Below are 21366 nucleotides of genomic sequence, written 5' to 3'. Positions count from 1 at the left end.
AGGACCTTTCTTGTCCCTGATCATCTGGATTGAAAATGCAATCTGAGAGCCAGAGCAGCCAGGATCCCTGTGTTTTCACCCTGAACTGCTTTGAGCCATGTTTAACCCGTCTAGCAAAGCCCTAACAACTCTCAACAGATTCCTTTGGCACTCACTTGATCATCGATCCATTGTGCACACATTCAGACCAGTTTGATACACCATTCCAGCTGAGTGTGTCATTGCCCTGGCTCAAACGAGAAGCTTATTACTGCAAATGCCATGTTCAAACTGCTAGCCTCTTCGTTGTGGACCCAAATTAACTGTAGACCCAACCCTGTTGGCTTCATTGAACCAGGACCCTCGAACACTGCATCAAGCCGCCTGGCTCGAACTGCACATATAGTCACCAGCCTCTCCGCCCTCGAACCATCCCTGATGGCCTTCGCTTCTACACATCTTTGAATTCAACTTTAAACCACAGCCGATTCAGCTCTATATCTGCTCCCCATCTGGAACAACATGACAGTGTGTTCGAGCTTGGTTCAAACTGCTCGCACAGCACCAAGAAGCCTGGTTCGATGCTGATGAACCACCAACAACAGAAGATTGCTCGAATTGCTATATATGTTATTCATCTAGCTCATAATGTAACATATTGACCAATGCGAGAGTGGAATTGTTTCAAAGAACTGGTCTTGCACCAAAAAAAATATATTTTGCGGTCCTTGGCACATGAACATTCAGATTTCTGAATAACTGGGTTGTGTGATTGCAATGTGCCTGCACTATATGGAAAATCAAGATATATAGTAACGGTGTGATATAACTATAGTACACTGAGGATATTATATGTAAAATCGTAATGAGAACTAACCATGATTCATTCAGTTTTTAATATTGAGTTTTCTTATAAAACAGAGGTATAACTAATGTGGATTTTAAAGAGCAAGAGTGCGGAACACATTGTTACAAATGGCATATTGCGGTGATAACCCATTGAGGTTATGATGTATAAATAAGCGTTAGCAGTATTTTACTGCTGTGTAATGGAATAGAAGCTTGACGGCTGTTGCTTTTTCCAATTTTACACTCGCACTATTAGGGGTTTGATCGGTTGCAAGACAGGAATCTATTCGTAGTCAATCCAGCTGATAAGAAAACAAAGAGCTCATTAGCGCAACTATTTTGCGTTACTTTGAAGCACATGAGTAATGAATTAAAACAGAATGACAGGTGACAGGCGTGATTTGCTCATTATGGTGTGTATAGATAGCATCTGTAATCTTAAGTGTAACTTTATTCAAACAAATGTCCATTACAGATGTGTAATTCAAACATGGCGGTCCTTACTATCGAAGAGGCCATAGAGTATATGATAAAGACTATCACGCAAGTCAAATGACACACAAAGTGCATTTGGGTGGAGCCTGTCACTCGGTTTCATTTTAAATAAAAACGCGAGAAAACAAAGGAATGGATTTAAAACTAGCCTGAGGAAGCTTGAGAGTCAAGAGGAAACACGTGGCACTATCTACCCGGTTGGGTGAGTGTTGCGAGACACCTGGTCTGCCAAATGGTGGTAATTTACTGTTTTTATCATGTATGATGCACATGTTAATATGAATTAAAAGAACAATTTGAAACACAGTTTGGTCGTATTTCATAGTTTCACTGGTGCATTCAGTTTACAATCTCTGAATGCTGTGTAAACTTTCTTTTTGCCATATATTTTTTAATATATTTTTACGGATTATTGACTAACATCATTGGGCCCTAGCGACTGGTTAGGTTATCTTTAATCCCATTCCATACAAGAACATATCCTTTTATGAACATTGTGGCTTTTGATTACCTTTCACCCATTTCATTACCCAGCGTGGTGCATCTTTCTATCTTTGCATTTTGGTGTTCTTTCAACAGGAGTGTGTTTTGGAGTGTATTCAATTTATGAACTTTTGCATGTGTGTGTTTGATTAAAGTATATATATATATATATATATATATCCTTCATTGAGCATTCCTTTTATTCTGAAATGTTGTACTTTGCTGTTTGGGCTGCTACTGGATCACATTCACAACCCGCTTGAGAGTGTAGCCTTCACTCAGCACAGGTTACCACAAAAGGCATTGGAGGCATATCTCTTAACTGTGCCCTTTTCACCTTGTGATTGACTTCTATCTTGCTTTGTGAAAGTGTGAGGGCAGACTAGGCAGTTTAGTCACTACTCCTCCAATTACTCCTGTATGACCAAAGTCATTTTGCTGCATACATGTCCTGAGAGGATAGCACAGCGGCAACGTGCACGCCTTGGAAGCAAGACGACACGAAGCAACACAGGTTCGATCCCCGGGTCCGCGATTAGAAACATCTGGGTGTTTAAGCGCGTTATAAGTACGCAACTAAGAGAAAAACAATTACGCAACTACAAAACAAACAATTCCTGTAACAGCGCCTCGATGCCTGTGGGCTGTGTGAGCGCTTTAAAAAATAAAATTAAAAAAAAAAATACATAAAGTAATTACAAAAAATAATCTTTGTATTTGGAGTAATGTTTATTGGTGGCCGAATATTTTAGTGGATAGCACAATTTAGTTAGTACTTGGTGGGCAGGAAATCAGAGTTCAGGTTTGCTCTAGCGCCATGTGGTATTACTATTGTGTATAAGGGTACCAGACCCCTGCTTCCCTCAAACTGAGCACAGATAACATGATAGGCTGTTCAATGGTTCCAGCATTTCAAAAATCAGAATTAGTGTTTTTTGAAGGTAAGAATGCCTGTGGGGTGACATATATGTTTGGGTTCAGAATGACTCAGGAAGTGAAGAGTGCCTCGGTATTACACACACATCATGAATATGTAAAAATATATTCTGGGAACTGGATAGAAAATTAGTTATGCTCAAAGGTAAATTGACTCATCGTTTGGTAGTATGGCAGAACAAACTGAGAGATGTTCTAAGATGGATGCCAATACAAAATGGCATCTTAGGAGCAGGTGTCAAAAGGCCTGAATCATGCTGATATTGAATATTCTTTGGCAGCAGTTCACTATAAGATAAGCACGTCTCAAAGTATATATTTAGATATTTTGGCAGGGAAAAGCAGACATGATTGATAGTAAATTAGATAAAGGCAAGGAAAGTTACCAATTAGTACAGATCAGCTGCTTACTTGGCAACAAATGAAATGAGCTCATAAGGTTTTCCACGGTGTGAGCTGCCAATTAGACTTGGCAGGACCTCGAGAAGCAGATAAGGACTGGTTCTTGGTAGGAGTTAATGGATGTTTAATTGTCTCCGGCTGGGCCTAAAATAAGCTTATCAGTCTATGTTCAGTCAGCCAGGGCTTGCAAAATTGCCTTTGTTAGTGACAGATAAGCCAACCAATCAAAGATAGGGAGCGGTTTGATTCTGGCTAAGAGAACCAATCAGATGCATTCTGAAATTTCATGAAGGTATTGCGTCATTGAAAAAGCCCTAGAAAAGCAAGCTGATTGTAGGAGCTCTCTGTGCTTCCAGTATGTCTTTCTGGACCTGTATTAAAGAGGACTGTGTACCTGTACCTCTGCATGCGTTCCTTTGTTCCTGTACCAGTGCCAGAGTCCACAGATGTCAGAAGCTGAGGATGTAAAGAGGGACCCACTTTACAATTGTGAGGGGTCAGAAATGTGAGACGGACAACTGGATAGATGTTTTTCACAAGTAGCCATCTTATTAACTTATATGGGGTTGATAAACACCTCTGCTTCCCTAACCCAACAAGGATTTCCCAACCTATGAAACTAAGGGTAAAGGAAAAAAAAACTCTAACATCAAAAAGCATCTGTCCCTCACACTTATATATACAGTAAATCATATAGGTATCATATGACCATTCAAGTTCAAACAAACTATAGTTATATTCATACATAAAGTTTTGTAAATCAATATCCTTGTAACCTCAGTCGGTTCTCCCTTCCCAGGATTTCCAACTCTGTTCCGGTCAATAAAGTTGGTTTCAGTAATCCAGTTCTGTTTTAAATGCAACTCAAAGTTCCTCTCTATAGCCAAGTTTTTCTCACAACTCAAAGTTTCTTCATTCCATGAGTTTTCCACTTGGCACTTCGATTATCCCACTGTCGGACAAAGTTCATCACTCTTCCAAAGAATTATCAGGTTTTCACAAACTCTTGCTAAATAAATCAAGAAACGTTATCTTCACACTGCCAATCAATATTTTATTATAACTCCTCTGCTTTGAAAAACAACTGTTTTCACTTTTTTCGTGAACAGTGTTTTGTCAGAAGGGTTTTACCACAGTTCATCAAACACATTAGTGGACTTTCCATTTTATTTTCACAACCATCTTTCACCACAATGCAGTACTTAAATGTCTTCCTTCTGGTCCATTAACCTGGTAGGACTTTACCACTAACAGTCCCTTTGCTGTTAAACTCTCCTGCCACGATCATATTGCTACAACTATTACAATGTACCCTGTGGTGTGGTTTGCTTAAAGTTTAAAGAAAGTCTTTGACTTTCACCAACATTGACATTCACGACTTCTTTCACAGCTTCTTTTACAACTTCTTTCACAAGGACAAAATACACATTGATGTTTATTTCACTGGCATGTTTGCCACTTGCATTGAAGGATAAGTTCCTCTTGCCCTCGCGACTCTCTACAAGGAGGTCTTTTCTCCTGCCACCATGGGTTTTCTACTATCACATAATTAACTGCTGGCAATGCCTTTTATACTAATTTCTACTGATTTCCCCAGTTTCTTATAATTGCCTTCTTTTGGCTTGGGCAATGCTGGTCATGTTACAAAATTGCTCTCTTTACTTTGGCAATGGCTGTTACAATTCTTCTCCTCTCACTTTCCTTCAATGGTTATATTATGTCTTACACACTATTATTCATTAGTTCGGTGTTCAAAACGACCATTAGCAGCCAGCGGTCCCCTAATGAAGGCAAACTCACCGGTTTTACTTGGTGCGTCTGCTCACCCCGCTTCTGCTTCAGTCTTCTCTTCGCACGTTGGGTCTCTGTTGTTTGACATCTCCAGTCATTCTCCCAAGGCCTTTGCTTACTGCAACAGGAGCTTGTTACTTTTTTTGCATGCTCCGGTGCACACCAATCACCGAAGTAAAACGCTGGGCAGGAAGAGCTCCTCTCTGCCACGGGACAGCTTGCAACTGCGCTACTTCCTGCTGTGTATCCTCTGCAAGGTAAACTCCCAGCTTCTACAACTCTCTCGGCAAAGCATTCTGCTGAAATTCCAGCTGTGGTCCCAGCATCTTGTTTCTGCTTCTGCTCACTTCTCCTTATAATGGCCAACACCTGAAGCGCCCTTAAATATTCAAAGGTCTCACTCAGGTGTGTTCACTGTTAGGGAGAATTTTAATTTCTGTGCTAATTCCCTTCAACCTTAGAGACCCCCAGCTATTTTGCTGGACCAAGGACTTTTTAATTTTAACCCTGGTGTGAGTGAGACCTTTCTCTCACTCTAGTGTTTTTACGTGATTTGGATTTTTTGTTTTCACTGTTTTTGGAGTATGGCAAACTCCATAGGAATCTGCTTTTTTATGGTGACACAAAGCACCTTCAGTGCAGTGTCGCTGAGAAATCCTTTAGATTTCTCATAAGGTTTAAATACCTTTCCTTGTGTGAACTACACTTTCCAAGAATAGTAAAGTGAAATTGACTTATCTTTTCTCTTTGTAGGTCCTGCACACACCATCTGATGTGGATTGTTGGGGGGTTACTTACTAGCCCCTTATTCTACATTCCCATGTACCATTTTTATGTTACCCTCACTGATTTAAATGGCTGGTAGCAGTGGTGTAATTTTTTCCTACCATTCTGCTTTGTACCGCAGGCTGAATCCTCAGCTGCAGTACAGCACCCATGGGGGGCCATTTTGTCAAAATGTCCCCTGTCTTCTTTTTTCACCATTTTCTGTTTGTGAGGTCTTTCTTGGTTTTTTCTCTGTGTTGAGACTGGTTTGAGCCCTTTGTTTTTCTAGCCTTTGGTGGGCTTCAGTCCTGAAGCCCGCCCCTGGCTCCAGTGTGTCTGGAAGGACAGGATGTGAGGAAGGGTCCCAAAACTCCCCTGTCCTTTGTCACTCGGAATGCCTGAATACAACTAGTTCTAATTGGCTGGCTGGCTGTCCTTTACGGACAGCGACCCTGCTGTGTGATTGACAGCCTAGGCTGTGCATGAATGGGAGAAACCTGCTTAAAAGGTGAGGGTTTTGGGACTACAGGCAGAGTCTGACACTGGGAGAAACACCCGATGACGAAACAATGAACAAAGCTTGCTGCAACCTCCTGGACCTTTGGAATTGTCTGGTGAAGCTCTGCTGCTGTGTTGACTTCCTTTTTCACCTTTACAGAGAAGCTCCGGATGGAACGACTTCTTCCCTGGAGTAAGTGGGACCAACTAACCCTGAGACGAACTCCACTGGACCACCATCCCCAACTTGCTGTGCCTCTCCGTTGCTGTGAGAGCCCAATGCCTGGGGTTGTGTCCGTAGTTGAGTGTGATGTGTGCCACAGAATGAATCTGGCTAGAAGCTCCAGGAGACTCCCAAGGACCCTCCAGAAGCGGGACCTCCAGATCCAGAGTCCCTTCACCAGAGTGCAGGACCGAGGGAGCGAATAGAGTCTAACCGGTGTCCGAGATCTGCATCAGTGCTGTTTGCTAAGTGCTGAAACCGCGAAGTGCCACTGGAGGTTGTCGGCAGCTACAGGGATATTTCGGTTGAAAGTACCGCCTCAGGAGCCCTACAGACGTCCTCTCTCTTGTCCCCACGACTGAGCCTCAGGAACCAGGATCGTCACCGCTGTAGCATGACGTATTCCAGCGGAACCACTCTTCTTATAACCAGAGGTACAGTTTAGGTTTGGGGCACTTACCTTATTGCCTTTAGCCACGCTCTTCTCAGTTGGGAATTGCATTGGCTTACCTTCGAGTTGATTTCCATCCCCCCCCACATCCTTAACAGCTCGTGACTCTACAAGTGATTTTTCTGATCTCTCTAACTTTGTGCAATACTTTGATCCAAGAAGTACATCAGATCCATAGACTGTATTCGAAATCACTGTCTGTTCTGGCTCCCTAAAGCACTTTCTTAATCCATTGACTTTGATATTGTTTGTTCCTCATAGGTCTTAGCTTGTTGTGTACTGGTACTGCTGGGAAAGGCTTACCTACAGTTCATTGGAGGATTTAGTTGTCCTCGCATATAAACTAAAACTGTTCTAACCTTTTTACTTACCTTAAGCTTTCCTTTCTGCAACTCTGAATCTGCAAAGTATAACAGTGTAATATATAAATGCAAATACTATCCTTGTGATTGAAGTCACCTCCGGGTGTAGGAGAAGCGTATGAAGCATATCCAACGATTATTCACTGGCTTCTTTGATTCCAAAAAGTAATTTTCAAAGTGTATTCGTGTTGTTACAATCTTTTGCCTTGAAACCATGAGTGCAAGTGTTACTTGGTTACTTGTATTACAAATTTCAATTGTACAGCTCTACAGCTCACGTTTACCCCTCTTGAGATAGGCCTGGCTGCTCAGTCACACTACCAACTTGTGAATTACAGACCTATACCAAAAAGTGGTTTACCTAATACCAAGCAGATAAGTGTTGTGTAGTTCCACACAGTGGGACTGCACCAATCCAGTTCTTACCTAACAAGAACCACTAGTCCACACATCACAATTCTGCACCGCTGAACACCTCTTGCACGTCCCTAGAGCATTATGGGACTTGAAGTCCATAATGTTCTTTTTTGTAATAAAGGTTTCAATTTTGCAGTAGGCCATTAAGACTGTGGAATCGTTAGGGAAGTTAGTCAGGTGGTTCTCCCAATTCCCCTGACCTGACTCCCTCCCCATATGATTCTTCCCACAGAACAAGACCCCAAGGTCAGAATTAGGATGTCTCTGCCTTTCACTGGCCATATGAGCAGGGTCCCCGGCCAGGGTTTCTGGCATATCCTCTGATTCATCAAACTATCCACAGTGGATATGCACGATATTGGAATGCGCAAAGTCTAATAAGGATCCCTACTTCCCTACTTGAAATAGACACAAACACTACTTGAGTTTGTTTTCCCCATATCTGGAGTCATTTTTTTTTTGTCTTCTTGCTTCATGCAACTTTTTGTTAAGATCGTAAGAAGGTCTTCCTTCTGGTTGACCTAATTATAATAAAGCAATACAACCCAGAGATGGGGGAGGGTAGATATTCGCCAGGGCCTTAACGTGATCCCTGGGTTATTACCAGACCTGGTAATACCCCTTTTGAGCGTCTTATTGCAACCCCGGCATCCTTTCCAGTGTCAAATGGCTTTTTTTTTTTAAATGGCTGCCATTTTGCAACTTAAACACCTACAATAGTGCTGCCCTGGACAATGGAGAGGGGAACTACATTGTTCCTTTTACCTTTTAATGATGACCATTAATGCTGAGGGGAAGGGCGGGACCATGGGCTAGAATGTCCTCGGCCACAGGTAGTTGAGGGGGGTGATGTGGGGATTGGGTGGTTGACTGAGAGAGTCTGTGGGCTTTGAGGGGAGTTTGACATGGTTGGGGGAAGCAAACGATATATGATATATATGATATGACAGGTTATTTATAACGTGCTTAATACCCAGAGGTTTCTAAGCGTGGACCCGGGGATCGAACCTGTGGTGCTCCGTTTCGTCTTGCTTCCAAGGCAAACGCGTTGCCCCTGAGCTATCCTCTGAGACTGGAGCTGTGCCCTGAGGGAAGATGGCATGTGGGGAGGTCAGGGAGCTTGGTACATGGCAACGGCATGAGGTAAAGCATCCATTCCGAGCTCCATGATTGGCTTGAAGGTCCCTTGACACCTCTTCTAGTGTGCTAATATGGAGGACATCTTATTGGCAAGGCAGCCTCTTTTCTGTATTAAAACGTACAGACATCTACAGATCATCAGAGGGTCCATCCTTTCTGTACTATTGTGGAGAGAAGAACGAACATCCAGGGACATGCCTTGCTAGATAGCGTGGGGAGCAGGAAGCATCACTTGGAGAATTGGCTATGCGAGGTCCAGGACACGCCCAGCATCGCTGGCTTCACGCCTTGCATCTTAACTCTTTTAAATGGGTTCCACGGTGACAGTTGTTGGTGCTTAGTAGCTGCAGAAAAGCAGATTAATGTTAAGACCCTGTAAATGGCGCTATCTATCTGCACAGCACGATGACTTATGACGCGATGCTCTGATCTCTTTCGATGGTCCGAGAGATGTTAGATTTATTTAGCTTAGCAAGACGGTTTGGTTCTTTACGGGGCTGCTTTTATAGATGGGGAAGGACATGACTGATTTTTCTTTCCAGAATGTTTTGCATTGGAAGATCTTTAGCAGGGTGAAGCGTAGCATTGGTCTTCATGACACGTTTGTAGTCTTTAATCACAAAAACAAATATGCTCGCCTTGTGTCTAACAAATTACCCTGTGCAGCAAGGTTCTGCCTCGCGCCCCCTGGCGCTGTTTACTGATTGACGGCCATCTGCTTCACCACACACTGTGCTTGAAAGGTGTCCTAGCAACGCTCTACCTGTCTTTCTTTCCACAGATGAAATGGAGGCTATTCCAGTCAAGCAGTTTGTTAAGCATGTCAGCGAGCTGTACTCGAATAACCAGCACGGATTCTCTGAAGAGTTCGAGGTATGCGTTTTCGTGGCCTAAACAAATGTTCAATAACGGCTCCAAGTTAACTCGTGTTTGTATTTTGCATTATTTATTTTTTATTTGCATTTACTTACAGTGCACATAACCAGTAGGTATCTAAGTGCTAGTTTCACTGTGGAAGGGTAGGTTATTTACAACGCGCTTAAAAAAAATACAACCAGAAGCGCGGGTCTGGGATTCGAACTTGTTTGCTCAGCGTGGTCTTGCTTTCAAGACCTGCTATCCTCCCGTCCTCCTATGGTATGATCTGTATGAAAACGGCCATTACTATCCACCTAGCAAAATTACCAAGTACTGGATGACTGATATAACCGAGCATTTGATTGTCACTTTTCAGTTTGTGGATGGATAACTGAAGGGAGTAGAATCATATACATCAGAGGTAATGATAATGGGTTATTAATATAGCGCTTTGCCAAATGCTTTACATAGAACATATTTACATACGGTATCACCCAAGCGAAGTTGGAACTCCTTTATCAGCTTCGGAAGGATGAAAGGCTGAGTGGGCCTGGCTGAGATCTGAACCTGCCACGTGCACATTGCATCAGCGAGCGCTCAACTCGCTGAGCTATCTTAACAGCACAGTAGGTGATATTGACGTTCTACATGTTTACTGCTGTTGTACTAAAACGCCTTCTGTTGTATAGCATGCATGTCTTTATATAAGAAATCCCACTCCATAGATGTGGCCATCGTCTGCAAACACTGCAAATCCATGCCGCAGTGAGAACCCCACCTTTCCAAAGCTATGGGGCTTTAGAGCGTTTTCTCAGGCATTGTTAGGTCACGTGCACTGCGAAGCTGCTTCCTGTGGCACCCTCCTACCCCCCTTACCCTTTCTACAGACCTGGCACTCTATCCTATGGAGACTCTGCAATGGGTTTGGCTAGCTGAGTTTCATTTGATCATCTTTCACCCTCGTCTTTTCAGCTAATGTGCTTCCTACTTTGACTGGCTTCGAATCGGGCGTACATGGTAGTACTGCCCTACTTTTTGAGATGTTGCCTCTGCATTTCCTAGGTACCATGCCAATCGGCACCGTTTCGGATCTGAGCCAGTAGCAGTGTGCTGTCCATCTGCTCTGCAAGCTGACTCCCACGTGATGCACCCAAAGCAAAAGCTACCAGATATATCTGCACAAAACCAAATCACACCGCCCATGCGTGAACATAACAGAGCCCACACTCATCACACATGCTCACTCTCTCCATGGTGTTGGATTAGACTTGAATCACTGATGACATGACATTTTTGAGTCACGAATCATTGCGACCAGCATTATTTAACCTAGATCCTTTGAATTGTTTGTGTTGGGTCATGACAACTGGCCACCGCTTGCTAAGCATATTACCCGTTTGTTCTATTTGCGATGAGCGCAGCACTTTGGGAAGCCTTTTTCATTTAATTTCTTTGAATCTTGGATTTGGGTGGCTAATGGAGATGTTACCCTCTTGAAGGGTCGTCAGGTGCATGGTCCTATGAGGGTTTGTGAATCTGTGCTCTTCTTTCTTCATCTGTATGGCAATGGTTGTGAAGTGGTTAGACTAATCAGTTCAATCACCCATGCCTTTTTGAATTGGCCCTATGTTTTTCTATTTTATGTTTTTCTTTTTTTCTTGAATCGATTTTTATTATTTACTTATTGGCAAAATAAAAAATAAGACTACTGAAAGCAATATTCTGCCAGACCTTATGTACGGGCGAAACTGCAATTACCCTTGCGTGGTGAAGTTGGTTCAGGAGTGGCGTATGTAATTATGCTGGACAGGTTTATGGAATCTCCCCAGAATTCAAAGCACACATTTGCACCCCATCAACATCCAGCACCACTTTTTACCTCTCTTGCAACAAGCAGTTGCACTTTTAATCCCAACCCTTTGAGGCAATAACCTCATGCGGTGGGAAGACCCTGCGGGTAACAGCATACTGGCCAAATTAAGTACCCGAGCGAAGCTTAGAGCGCTTCACCTGCTTATTAAGCAAGGAAATCACACGCTCCACGCATTTTCATTGGTTTAGGGCCCTTCTCTTCCCCGCTCACCCTTCACAATTTAGCACCCATCTAGCTTCCTATAGAGGAGTTAATGGCGTCCTTTTTTAGGGGCTGGTGGGAAGAAACGTACCCTTGTTGTGCAGCCCGGCTGTCACGGAAATCCGTTTTCGTGTTCACCACGTCACAGTCATCCGCATGGAAAATGGACTTCAATGACACCAGCATTGCATGGCACCTGGCCGTGCAACAAAGGTACGTTTCTTTATTTTCTTTAAAAATAAACACCATTAGCACCCATGTAAGGAAGTACACAGTTGCTACTGGCGTTATTAACCGAGGCGGCGGACCGACCCAGTCAGTAATGGCACCGCCGCCCTCATTAAGGGACCCTCGCTTCGATCGGGCCTTTACCGAAAGGGTCTGCCCGACGCCTCAGTAAATATCGCCTCAATGTGGCATAGTTCCATTCATTGGACTTAAATGTGAATGGGGCTTTGGGTACTCGCCTCCCAATATCTCTGGGTTGTACCTCAGCCATCTCAGTGTTCTGTCAACTTCCAAGGGCTCACCCAGGTAACTCAGCCCAAAGTGAGGATATGTCACTTCACCATATTACATGAGCAAGAACCAACTAGGGGTGTGTAGAGAATCTGTAAATAAACCAGTGCTTCCAAGTGTAAATGGGACCAGGACTGACTCATTACTAAAAAGCAGAATCTTTGCTCCCAATCCTTATTCAATATTGAAGAACAGACTTTCAGCCTCAGAGGGGTGAAGTAGCTCACATTGAGGTACAGGGGTGAATTCAGTGATCCGGGTGGTGTTCTTTCACACTCCACCTACAGGGCCTAATCTAGGTATGGTCTCAGGAAGCAAGACTGCTTGTGCTGCAATCTATGGGGAGTTAAGTGTGAAATCCTAGAGCAGAGTAGGTGCTATATAGGTTTGTAGATATGCACAGGGTCAACAAGGGTTGGGATGAAAGAGAAGTAACTTTGTGCCCCAGAGGAGAACTAGGTAGGAGAATAACATTCCCTAGGCAAAGTGGCATTTTGTGTGCTTTTCCCTCGAGAAGAAACATTTCTGTGAGTTGATGAGTCTGGCTACCTTTGTTACATACTAGCCAACCTCGTAGCTCCTTGCTTTCGGAGGAGCCTTGGGACAATGGGTCAATATAAATAACCTCAGACCACACGAAAGCAAATAGAGGCACTCTATCAAGTCCAGTTACTATCCAGCGTGAACAAGTCCCCGTCTACGTTTACAGATCCCCTGTTTCTACTGACTATTCGGTCTGGTGCTATTGGTACACGGCTGAAGGGGATGATAGGTTGGTGCCTACCGGGACACCTTGTTATGCCTAATCTATACAGTTTTGAAATCTGCACATCTAACAGGGTGAGAATGCAAGAATTTCCTTCAAGTGTCCTTTTTTGAACACCGTAGGAAACGTTGATGAATTGTATCCACTTTGTAGAGCTCGGCTGAAGCGATTGTAGCGGTGGATTCTCTTCAACAGGTCACGCTGTTATTCTACAACAGCTTCTCTAGATAAGACATACTTGGGTTCTGTTGTACACTTCAATTTAAACAGAGACTCCCACCTTGGTGATTCATGTAAGCATAGTGACCTGGGGTATGCACTTAGCTGACCTAAGATGCTTTGTTTCGTCTTTCTGATTATAGAAGACTTAAATTCAGTATCCTTACTGTAAATATAAAGATTTTAAAAAATCCAATTATATGCGAACTTTTTAATGACTTCTGCAACCACTGTGTAGTTATTTGGTTCTTTAAAAAAAATGTTTGTTCTCATATGACCCAACACAAATGATAAATGTGCAGCTTGCGCCATTAACGATATTAGTCAATAATGAATAGAAATACAATAGAATGAGCAATTGTGAAAATATGGAGTAGCACATTTTTTGGTGCAACTTTAATACATGTTGACCAGATGCATGACTTGAAGTAACCTCAGTCATGTGATGCCTTTAATGTTATGGGTTGGTGCCAAGAGTCCCGTATGACAAAATAAATGCTCCCCAGGCCAGATGGGCCCCACCCCCGCACTCCGGCTGTGCATGTGTTCAGTGTTGAAGGGCTGAGCTGGAATTGGCTGCTGGCTGGATGACTGAGCAGGGATATTGAAGTATTTAACAATGTTGATGGTATTCAGGAGAAACATTTATCCCCCAGAGGGCGGTGCGGATGAAGCGCAGCTCCGTTTACTCAATTATGTATGGCTGGAAATCCCAGGCCTATTCATCACAGCTGGTTTTGACACTGTTTAATTATTCAAGATAATAAACTGCACATCTGTAAACTTGATCGGCCATAACGCCGGCTTTGCAAGAAGCACATCAACATCGCTCAATGGGTGCAGCAGAAACCGTTTTGTTTACCTGTTTCCATTCCCAAAAATGAACCCAAACTTTGTACCACGGACCCATCACCTTATAATGCACTGCTGCATTTCACCTACTGCTTGCGATTATAACAAATCTATGAAGAAAGTTATTTTATTATTTATTTATTTTTTGCGAATACAAGTCATTTTCCTCACCACAAATCGGAGTCTTCCTTTCAGGCTGCTGGGCCTTCCGCCGGCTTCAGGAACCTTCATTGATGGAGGCTCCATTCACAATGATTTCACGCGCTCTTCACACGCTGAGCCAACGCGTTGCCTTTCCAGGGTTTCATAAACTCCTGGCAACTTTCAAGCCCGTGAAACATTGCAAATGAACTGAACTGGCTGCGTTTCTTAATGTGGAAGTCCACAGAGGAAAGAGTGTTCCTGGAAGAGTGTGATGTCGATTTGCCTGTGCAGGAGTCATTACTGGACGCGTGTCAGCAGAACAGCTCTACAGTGTACAGTTACAATCCTAGCTTCAGTCGAAGGCGCATGTATTTTTGATAGACAAATTTAAGTGCAACGTTTGGAAATCCGGAAAAAACAATATTCCTACGCCCAGCAGCTGAAAGGGTTCTGTTTTTTTTAAAAGAAAGGAAATATTGAATGGTGTAATGTTCTCTCTTGATTTATTGCTAACATGTTTATAGCGCACCATTGACCCTTGAGGTTGCAGGGCGCTTGCTACATCTTCTGAAGCACACCCCTGCTTTATGTGGTATTTTCTAAAGCAGCAATTTAGTTCTTGTGTTAACATTTCTTTCAAGACTGCCTATTACCTTTGCTTGAGGAAAGGATTTTGCTTTTATAATATAAAAATGGACCATGATGAGACCACGGTGCATTTCATGTGCAGTCTGATGGTGGCATGCAGTAGCATAAAGGGCGCCTGCCTGTTTTATTAGGCGCCTCCTGGTAATATTCCCTGACACTTTGAGCTGCATCTCGGCCGCAGCTGTGCACTGCTAGCGATGCCCCCGATTAGCCCCATCTCACACTTCATGTCTGAAGCGCATTGGTGTAGGCAAGCACAGAATGATTTAAACGGTTGAATGTGATGGGCACGTTTAATGCATTCACGTTATTTTTACATTGGCTCCAGATCACCTTGTGTTGTGTCGCACACGACAACACTCATAACTAGACCAATAGATGTATAGCAAATCTATTGAATGTTGTACAAATTTAGAGACTGTATTTAAAAAAATACTAAGTTTTGTCCAAGCAATCTAACTGGTATTTTGTCTTTTTGTGTTGATGTACAGCTATATATATATATATAAGGTCATGGCACAAACAATTTTTTTTCATTTCATGATCTGAGCAAGTGTGTCGTGCTCCAAGCCAGGTGCCATTTTGTAGCCACCCCTTAGAGTGAGAGCATATTACAGGCTTCAAGGGCCAAAAGAGAGCCACCCCGTACTGAGCCATTTTGCTGGTGGTGTCCATGGCCGCTTCTTGGAATTGCCTTACTGCAGCACTGGCCCTGCTTGCGTGTTGCACTTTTTTGTGGATATATTTATTGTCAATTTAATCTTTTTTTGAAGGATGACTTTGTGGATCCACGTCCTACAGTGCATTTAGATCCCAGCATATTGTGATGTGTGCAGTTGCTGTCCTACCTGTACAGCGAATTAGATAATCGGTAAAGAAAGTTTAGCATACAGCAATATAATTGAAATTGCCATATACATTTTAAATGTGACCCGAAACTGCCACAAGGCAGGAATGTAGCATCCCTGCCCTTCCCCAGCCATACAACGGTGTTCCTAACCAACATCCATACAATCAAGCACCTGTCTTGGCTCTCTTCCAGCAAAACAAAAGAGCAGATGGCTGGAAGGTTTAGAGTTAATCTTAACCTCTGGCATTGCTCTGGGCAACCTTCCAGACCATCATTCTTCGCCTGCCAAGCCATTACAAAAGCTGAAAGACCATATGCAAATCAGGCTTGGTCCAGCCCCAAAAATGGGAGTCCAGCCCGAACTGCTTGGTCACATTACTTCTGCACGAGCATCCCCAGACATGTATCGGTCTCTTTGGGCCTCATCAGTCAGGGGTAGTTTGGGTCTCTAGGCCCAGCAAGCACAGGTGCCACATCTGGGCTCACCCGTCCCACTCAGGTTGACTATAGCAAAGCAAGGGTGATGGCTCGAAGTTTTAGAATTCATCCTAACCTCTCACATTGATCGGGGCTCTTTTACATAAACCTATTCAGCTATGCATCCTCAAACCCTCCTCAAGGGGTACTTGTCAAGTTTAAGGTCTGGTGTTGGAACTTTCCTCTTGGTAAAGCAAAATGGTTTCATTTTAAGGATTGAAATATAATCTTTTGATTGGGACCACAGGGCTCCTTATGATTTCTTTAATATTTTTATTGGGTTAAAATGGTACATTATACAGCACACATTTGTAACATAGTTTGCAACCGTTTTTGTAAGGTAACTCATGAAAACATTGTACTCATACAAATCACCAATAGTGTACGGGAGCATTTCCCCACACATGTTCAGCATGCTTTCTACCCACAATATATGCCAGCATGAAAACAATGTTCCTGCTGACTATGCCCGTACATTTCCATGCTTGCCAGTGTATGCCAGTAACCGCACATAAGAATATACTCCTGTTAGTTGTGTCATTAGAAATCACATATCAAAATAAGAAAACCTGTCCGACACGTAAGAGCTGTCCCTTTTCTTGTCATAGATGCCAAGTAAAAAACGACATGCCACAGTAAGAAATGGTTGTCTGGCTCCACCAAAATGCTAGTCTTGCCATCTGTCATAAAGTAAGCCTGATAAGTGTTATGTGGTTATACTGGCATTTGGTGCAGCCAGACTCGTCATTTCTTACTGTTGTATGACAATTTCTTCTAGGCATCTGACAGGTGCTTAGTAAGAAATGTTATGCCACAGTAAGAAAAGGCTAGACTGGCTGCACCAAAATACCAGTCTAGCCACAATATAGCGCTCATCATGCCTAGTATATCATAAATGCCCAGTATAAAATATCTCTTCCCCACCCCCCCCCAAAACAGTGTCATGGGCCAACACTATCCCAACACAAGCACACACACATTCAAGAACACATACATACAGCATTCCTTTGCTCAATTTGACACATGCGCACCCAACCACCCATACACCATACACCTGCTCATGCACACTTGATCCACCAGGCACCATCTTCTCTTCTGGAATATGCGAGTAGGTTGGTAACTTGAATTCAGGCTTTGAGCCTACTGGCTCGGGGAGATTTCAATTCCAGAATACCTCCAAACGTATTTGATAAAGATGAGTTGCCTTTAGTTGTAGTTAGGCAAACAACCACCAATAGTAATGGCATGGCTTGGGCCTATTGCCTCAATTGCTCAAATATCTATATGCTTAATGGCAGATGTAACTCGGATTACCCTGTTAATTATACACGGGTCACTGACCATTCTGCTAGTACTATTGATTACATCTTTGTCATCTAACCTTTTATTGGGTGACATTGGCCTACATATTCTATCACGAGACGGGAGTGACCACATCCCCCTCTTCATAACCATGGATATACAAACACCTTGCTTACAGTATGACTAGGGACTTAAACTACAGGTGACTCACTCCAAAAGTTGCATCTCTTGGAATGTGGCAAATTTAACCAAGGCAAACTTGATCAAGCTACAAAATCCTTTAGGTGAGATCTTAGAGGCACTCCAAGTTTCACTAGGTGATATTTTAGAGCTACCCAAGTCATTGTTGGAAAGGAGAAACATGAGTCAGATATCCATTTCATCAAGGTTGCATATCCACAAATTTTAGCTGGTATAACCAACATCATGTGTAGATCGCCTACATATGCAGGCAGAAGCCCTAATTTCAACAGGCATTTTGATATCAACATTAGAAATGCTGATGGTGGCACTAGAGAGCCCGACCACGAATGGCGGACTCCTCATGAGCTCCCAAAGCTGGCTCAAAAATTCTGATTAAATCTGTTACCGTGGCATCCCCATAACATCTGCCGGTGCCAGAGGAAGTTGTATGTTGTGGAGTGTTGGCTGAGGCTTGCTGTGGATTCCCCTGATGCCCTACTGGGCAGCAGGCGGGGATCCTGCACTATGGCCTATCTGAGGGCGTTTCCTGGTTGCTGCGCTCGGGGGACGACCCCGGTGGTAGAGCATGGTGGAGAGTGAAAGCTGGTACGAGAGGTGGCTGCCTTGGGCGGGGGCGGACGGCTGCACTGGCGGACCAACTGGAGTGGAGAGAGGTGAAGCTTGGTCCACTACGAGACTGGCAGCAGTGTAACACGGCCGGCGGTTTAATCCATCAGGGTGGGGTGTCCCCGTGGTGAACGGAGGCAATGCAGAGCCCACCCACGGTGAGGAAGACACTCTGATGATGTGTTCTGGTGGGAAGGGGGGGTAAGCTGCACTCCCCTAGAGTGTTTGGCACATGCTGACCTCCTGGAGGCACATAAGATAATTTATATGTGCAGCACTGTACTTCTGGGGCTAAGGGTGAGTCTGCTTGGGACTTTGATAGGCCCTGCGTGGGCAGGCATTGCCGGGCAGACCTGGGGAAGACTGTAGAGCTGTAGCTATCTGGAACCTTCTGGAACGCACTGGTTGTGGAGCCACCCCCTGTATCTCTGAGCTGGAAGCGGTTGGTGGGCCCTCCCCTGGATACCTGAAGGGACTGGGTGTGCAGTGGTGACCCTGGCTGGGAGTGCCGGTGTGCCACTGGGAGCCTCTGCTGGTTGATGAGTGCTGGGCACTGTCTGGGTGGCGCTTGGGCCGCTGTCCTCCCGAGTGGTGCCATTGGTGGATGGCAATTGGCATCAGAAGATTCCTGCCAGGGTCGGCTAGTGGCTGGAATGAGGAGTGGTGACCCAGTGTAGGTTGAAATGAGCTCATCAGCGCCCCCTGGCAGGTTGACTGACCCCTAACTGATATCTGAGGAGTGACCTGTCTCCTACGGCCCTGCTGATCCTGTAATATGTGCTCCCCGGGGGGCAGAATGGGCAAAACTGACAAAAACTTGGAAAAAACACTCCTTTGAGGCCGGACCATGCTCTAAAACACCCTGCACTCTGTCCTAGCAGGTTGATCTGGACCGGAAGCATACCTCTGATAAAGGCGCAACCTGAGTGCCGGAGCTGGACATTAAAGCGATCCTTCTGGACCTCAAGGCGGGCATCGAGGGCCTGGACTCCAAACTGGATTCTCTCTCCTTGAAGGTGGATATGTTACAGCATAGTCCGGATAAGCATGGCGACTGTTTGGATGAGGTTGAACACAGTGTCCAGATTGGAAGATGGGGCAGAATCGCTTAGTGCCAGGGTGTCAACGCTGGAGGCTCAGCTTAAGTTGGCATCAGCCAAAAATGAAGATGTGGAGGGTCGGCCATGCAGAAATAACATCAGGCTGATCGGGTTCTGGAAGCAGCAGGGCCTGTCCAAAATGGAGGAATTCATTGAGTGACTTTGCAGAAAGGTGTTTGGAGAATCAGAGCTCTCGTCCCTGTTTGTTGTTGAGAGGGCACATTGGATCCCAACAGCGAGGCCCGTGCCTGGGGCCGCCTCCGCGCCCTATCATTGCACGCCTGTTGAACTACCAGGACCGGGATACCATCCGTTGCCTTGCATAACAGAGGGGGAACTGAAATTTGAGGGAGATGGGTTCCATATGCTTCCAGACTTTTCGGCGGCAGTGCGGGCGTCCAGGAGGCTCCGTGACAAGAACATACAATACTCCATGATGATCCTTGCAAAATTGTGCATTCGATACGAGGGGAAGACTCAATTATTCATGGCCCCTGAACCTGCTAGCTCTTCCTGGATGATATCGGAGGGGGCTCGCCAGGTGGATCGCCAGAGGCCCTGACATGATGCAAGAAACCAGGGCAGAGAGGAGAGAGTGGATCCCTAAGCATTGGTTACTGGACTCTCTGGGCAGAGGCCAGGGACTGGATCGGTTACCTGGGCACTAACTGATAAATAGCTGTGTCCTGGAAATTCAGGTCAACCTTTGGTACCCCTTATATCTTGGATGAGTGAGCTGGCTGTAGTTGGTTGGGCACTAGCGCCCCAAGCAATGCAATTGTTCAGGGGATTTTGGGGGCAGAGGGAAGGGGACCCTGTTGGTCGCTCTGCATTGGGGGGGGGGGTTTGGGTAGGTTGGGGGTTGCCCAAGGGGGCGTGAAGAGGGGGCAGCAGGCGGCAAGGGGGTAGCTGGTTGGTTGGTTGTTCTGGAGTCTGACTCCTCATGTGGTAGCTCACCGGCGTACAAGGGAGACTAATCTGCAGGTTATTTCCATAGCTGGGAAGCTGAGATGGGCAGAAGAAGTATGGACTATGGTAAGATTAGGTTTGCCGGATGACACTTAGAGTAGCCACCTGGAACATCCAAGGGGGGGGACCCCTGTGGGGTAGGCGATTGCTGCAGTACTTATATCGCCAGAGAGAGAGTTGCCTTTATTCAGGAAACTCATCTCACCACCGCCTCAGAGTCCCGTTGTGAAGCCCAGTAGGGTTGCCACTGCTACCTAGCTTACACTAACTACGCAAGGGGTGTGGCTATATTAATTGCGTGGGGCTAAGTTCCGCTGGGGCTGGACCACTAGAGATGATGAATGAAGGGCTCTGTTGGTCAGCAGCACCCTCGAGGCGGTGGCAGTAGCCCTGGTAAATACATATGCGCCAAATGTTGATGACGTAGGTGATGACCCACCTGGCCATATGCCAAAGGGAAACAATAATTTGGGGTGGAGACCTCAATTTAGTAATGGATCCCTCAATGGATAGGTCTGGGACAGGCCGGGGCTAACTGACCAAAGCAGACCAGCAGGTACGAGAGATCTGTGTGACTTACAACCTGGTTGATGCATGGAGGAGACAACACCCAAATAAACATAATTACGCCTTCCACTCATGGGTTCATGGGTCCAGCTCCAGACTGGACCATCTGTTTGTATCCCTGGATGGGGGAGTTTGCCCCTGGTATTTGTCAGATCCTTCCACGGACTATGTACGAACATTCTGTGGTTCTGGACTGTCTACTGGGTGAAGGTGGCAGAAAAACCCATTTGTGGCATTTAAAGTCATCCGCGTTGCAGGATGCAATGTTTCTACAGGAAGTCCAGGATGAAATCGGGACATTTTCTGTAAACAATGAGTGGTTAGTCTCCACAACAGGAATGTTATGAGAGAGCTTTACATGTTTTATCAGCAGGATCTGCATGGTTAATGAAAATGGGATTCTTTGGCACGTTAGGAAGG

General features: G+C 44.8%; 1 protein-coding gene across 2 annotated transcripts in view; it reads left to right on the top strand.

Moving 5' to 3' along the window:
• The window catches only part of PTPRG (protein tyrosine phosphatase receptor type G), a 1528043-nt gene that overhangs the window by 1251344 nt on the left and 255333 nt on the right, over positions 1-21366 (top strand). For both annotated transcript variants that reach the window (XM_069643751.1, XM_069643750.1), the window contains one exon: positions 9573-9664. In XM_069643751.1, coding sequence (XP_069499852.1) covers positions 9573-9664 — 92 coding nt within the window. The remainder of the gene's footprint in view (positions 1-9572; positions 9665-21366) is intronic.

This window comes from Ambystoma mexicanum, chromosome 2p (assembly GCF_040938575.1).
Source record: "Ambystoma mexicanum isolate Mex_15411 chromosome 2p, UKY_AmexF1_1, whole genome shotgun sequence".
Taxonomy (NCBI): Eukaryota; Metazoa; Chordata; class Amphibia; order Caudata; family Ambystomatidae; genus Ambystoma; species Ambystoma mexicanum.
The sequence above is the reverse complement of the archived record's forward strand: the minus strand, read 5'-3'. Positions and strand labels throughout refer to the sequence as shown.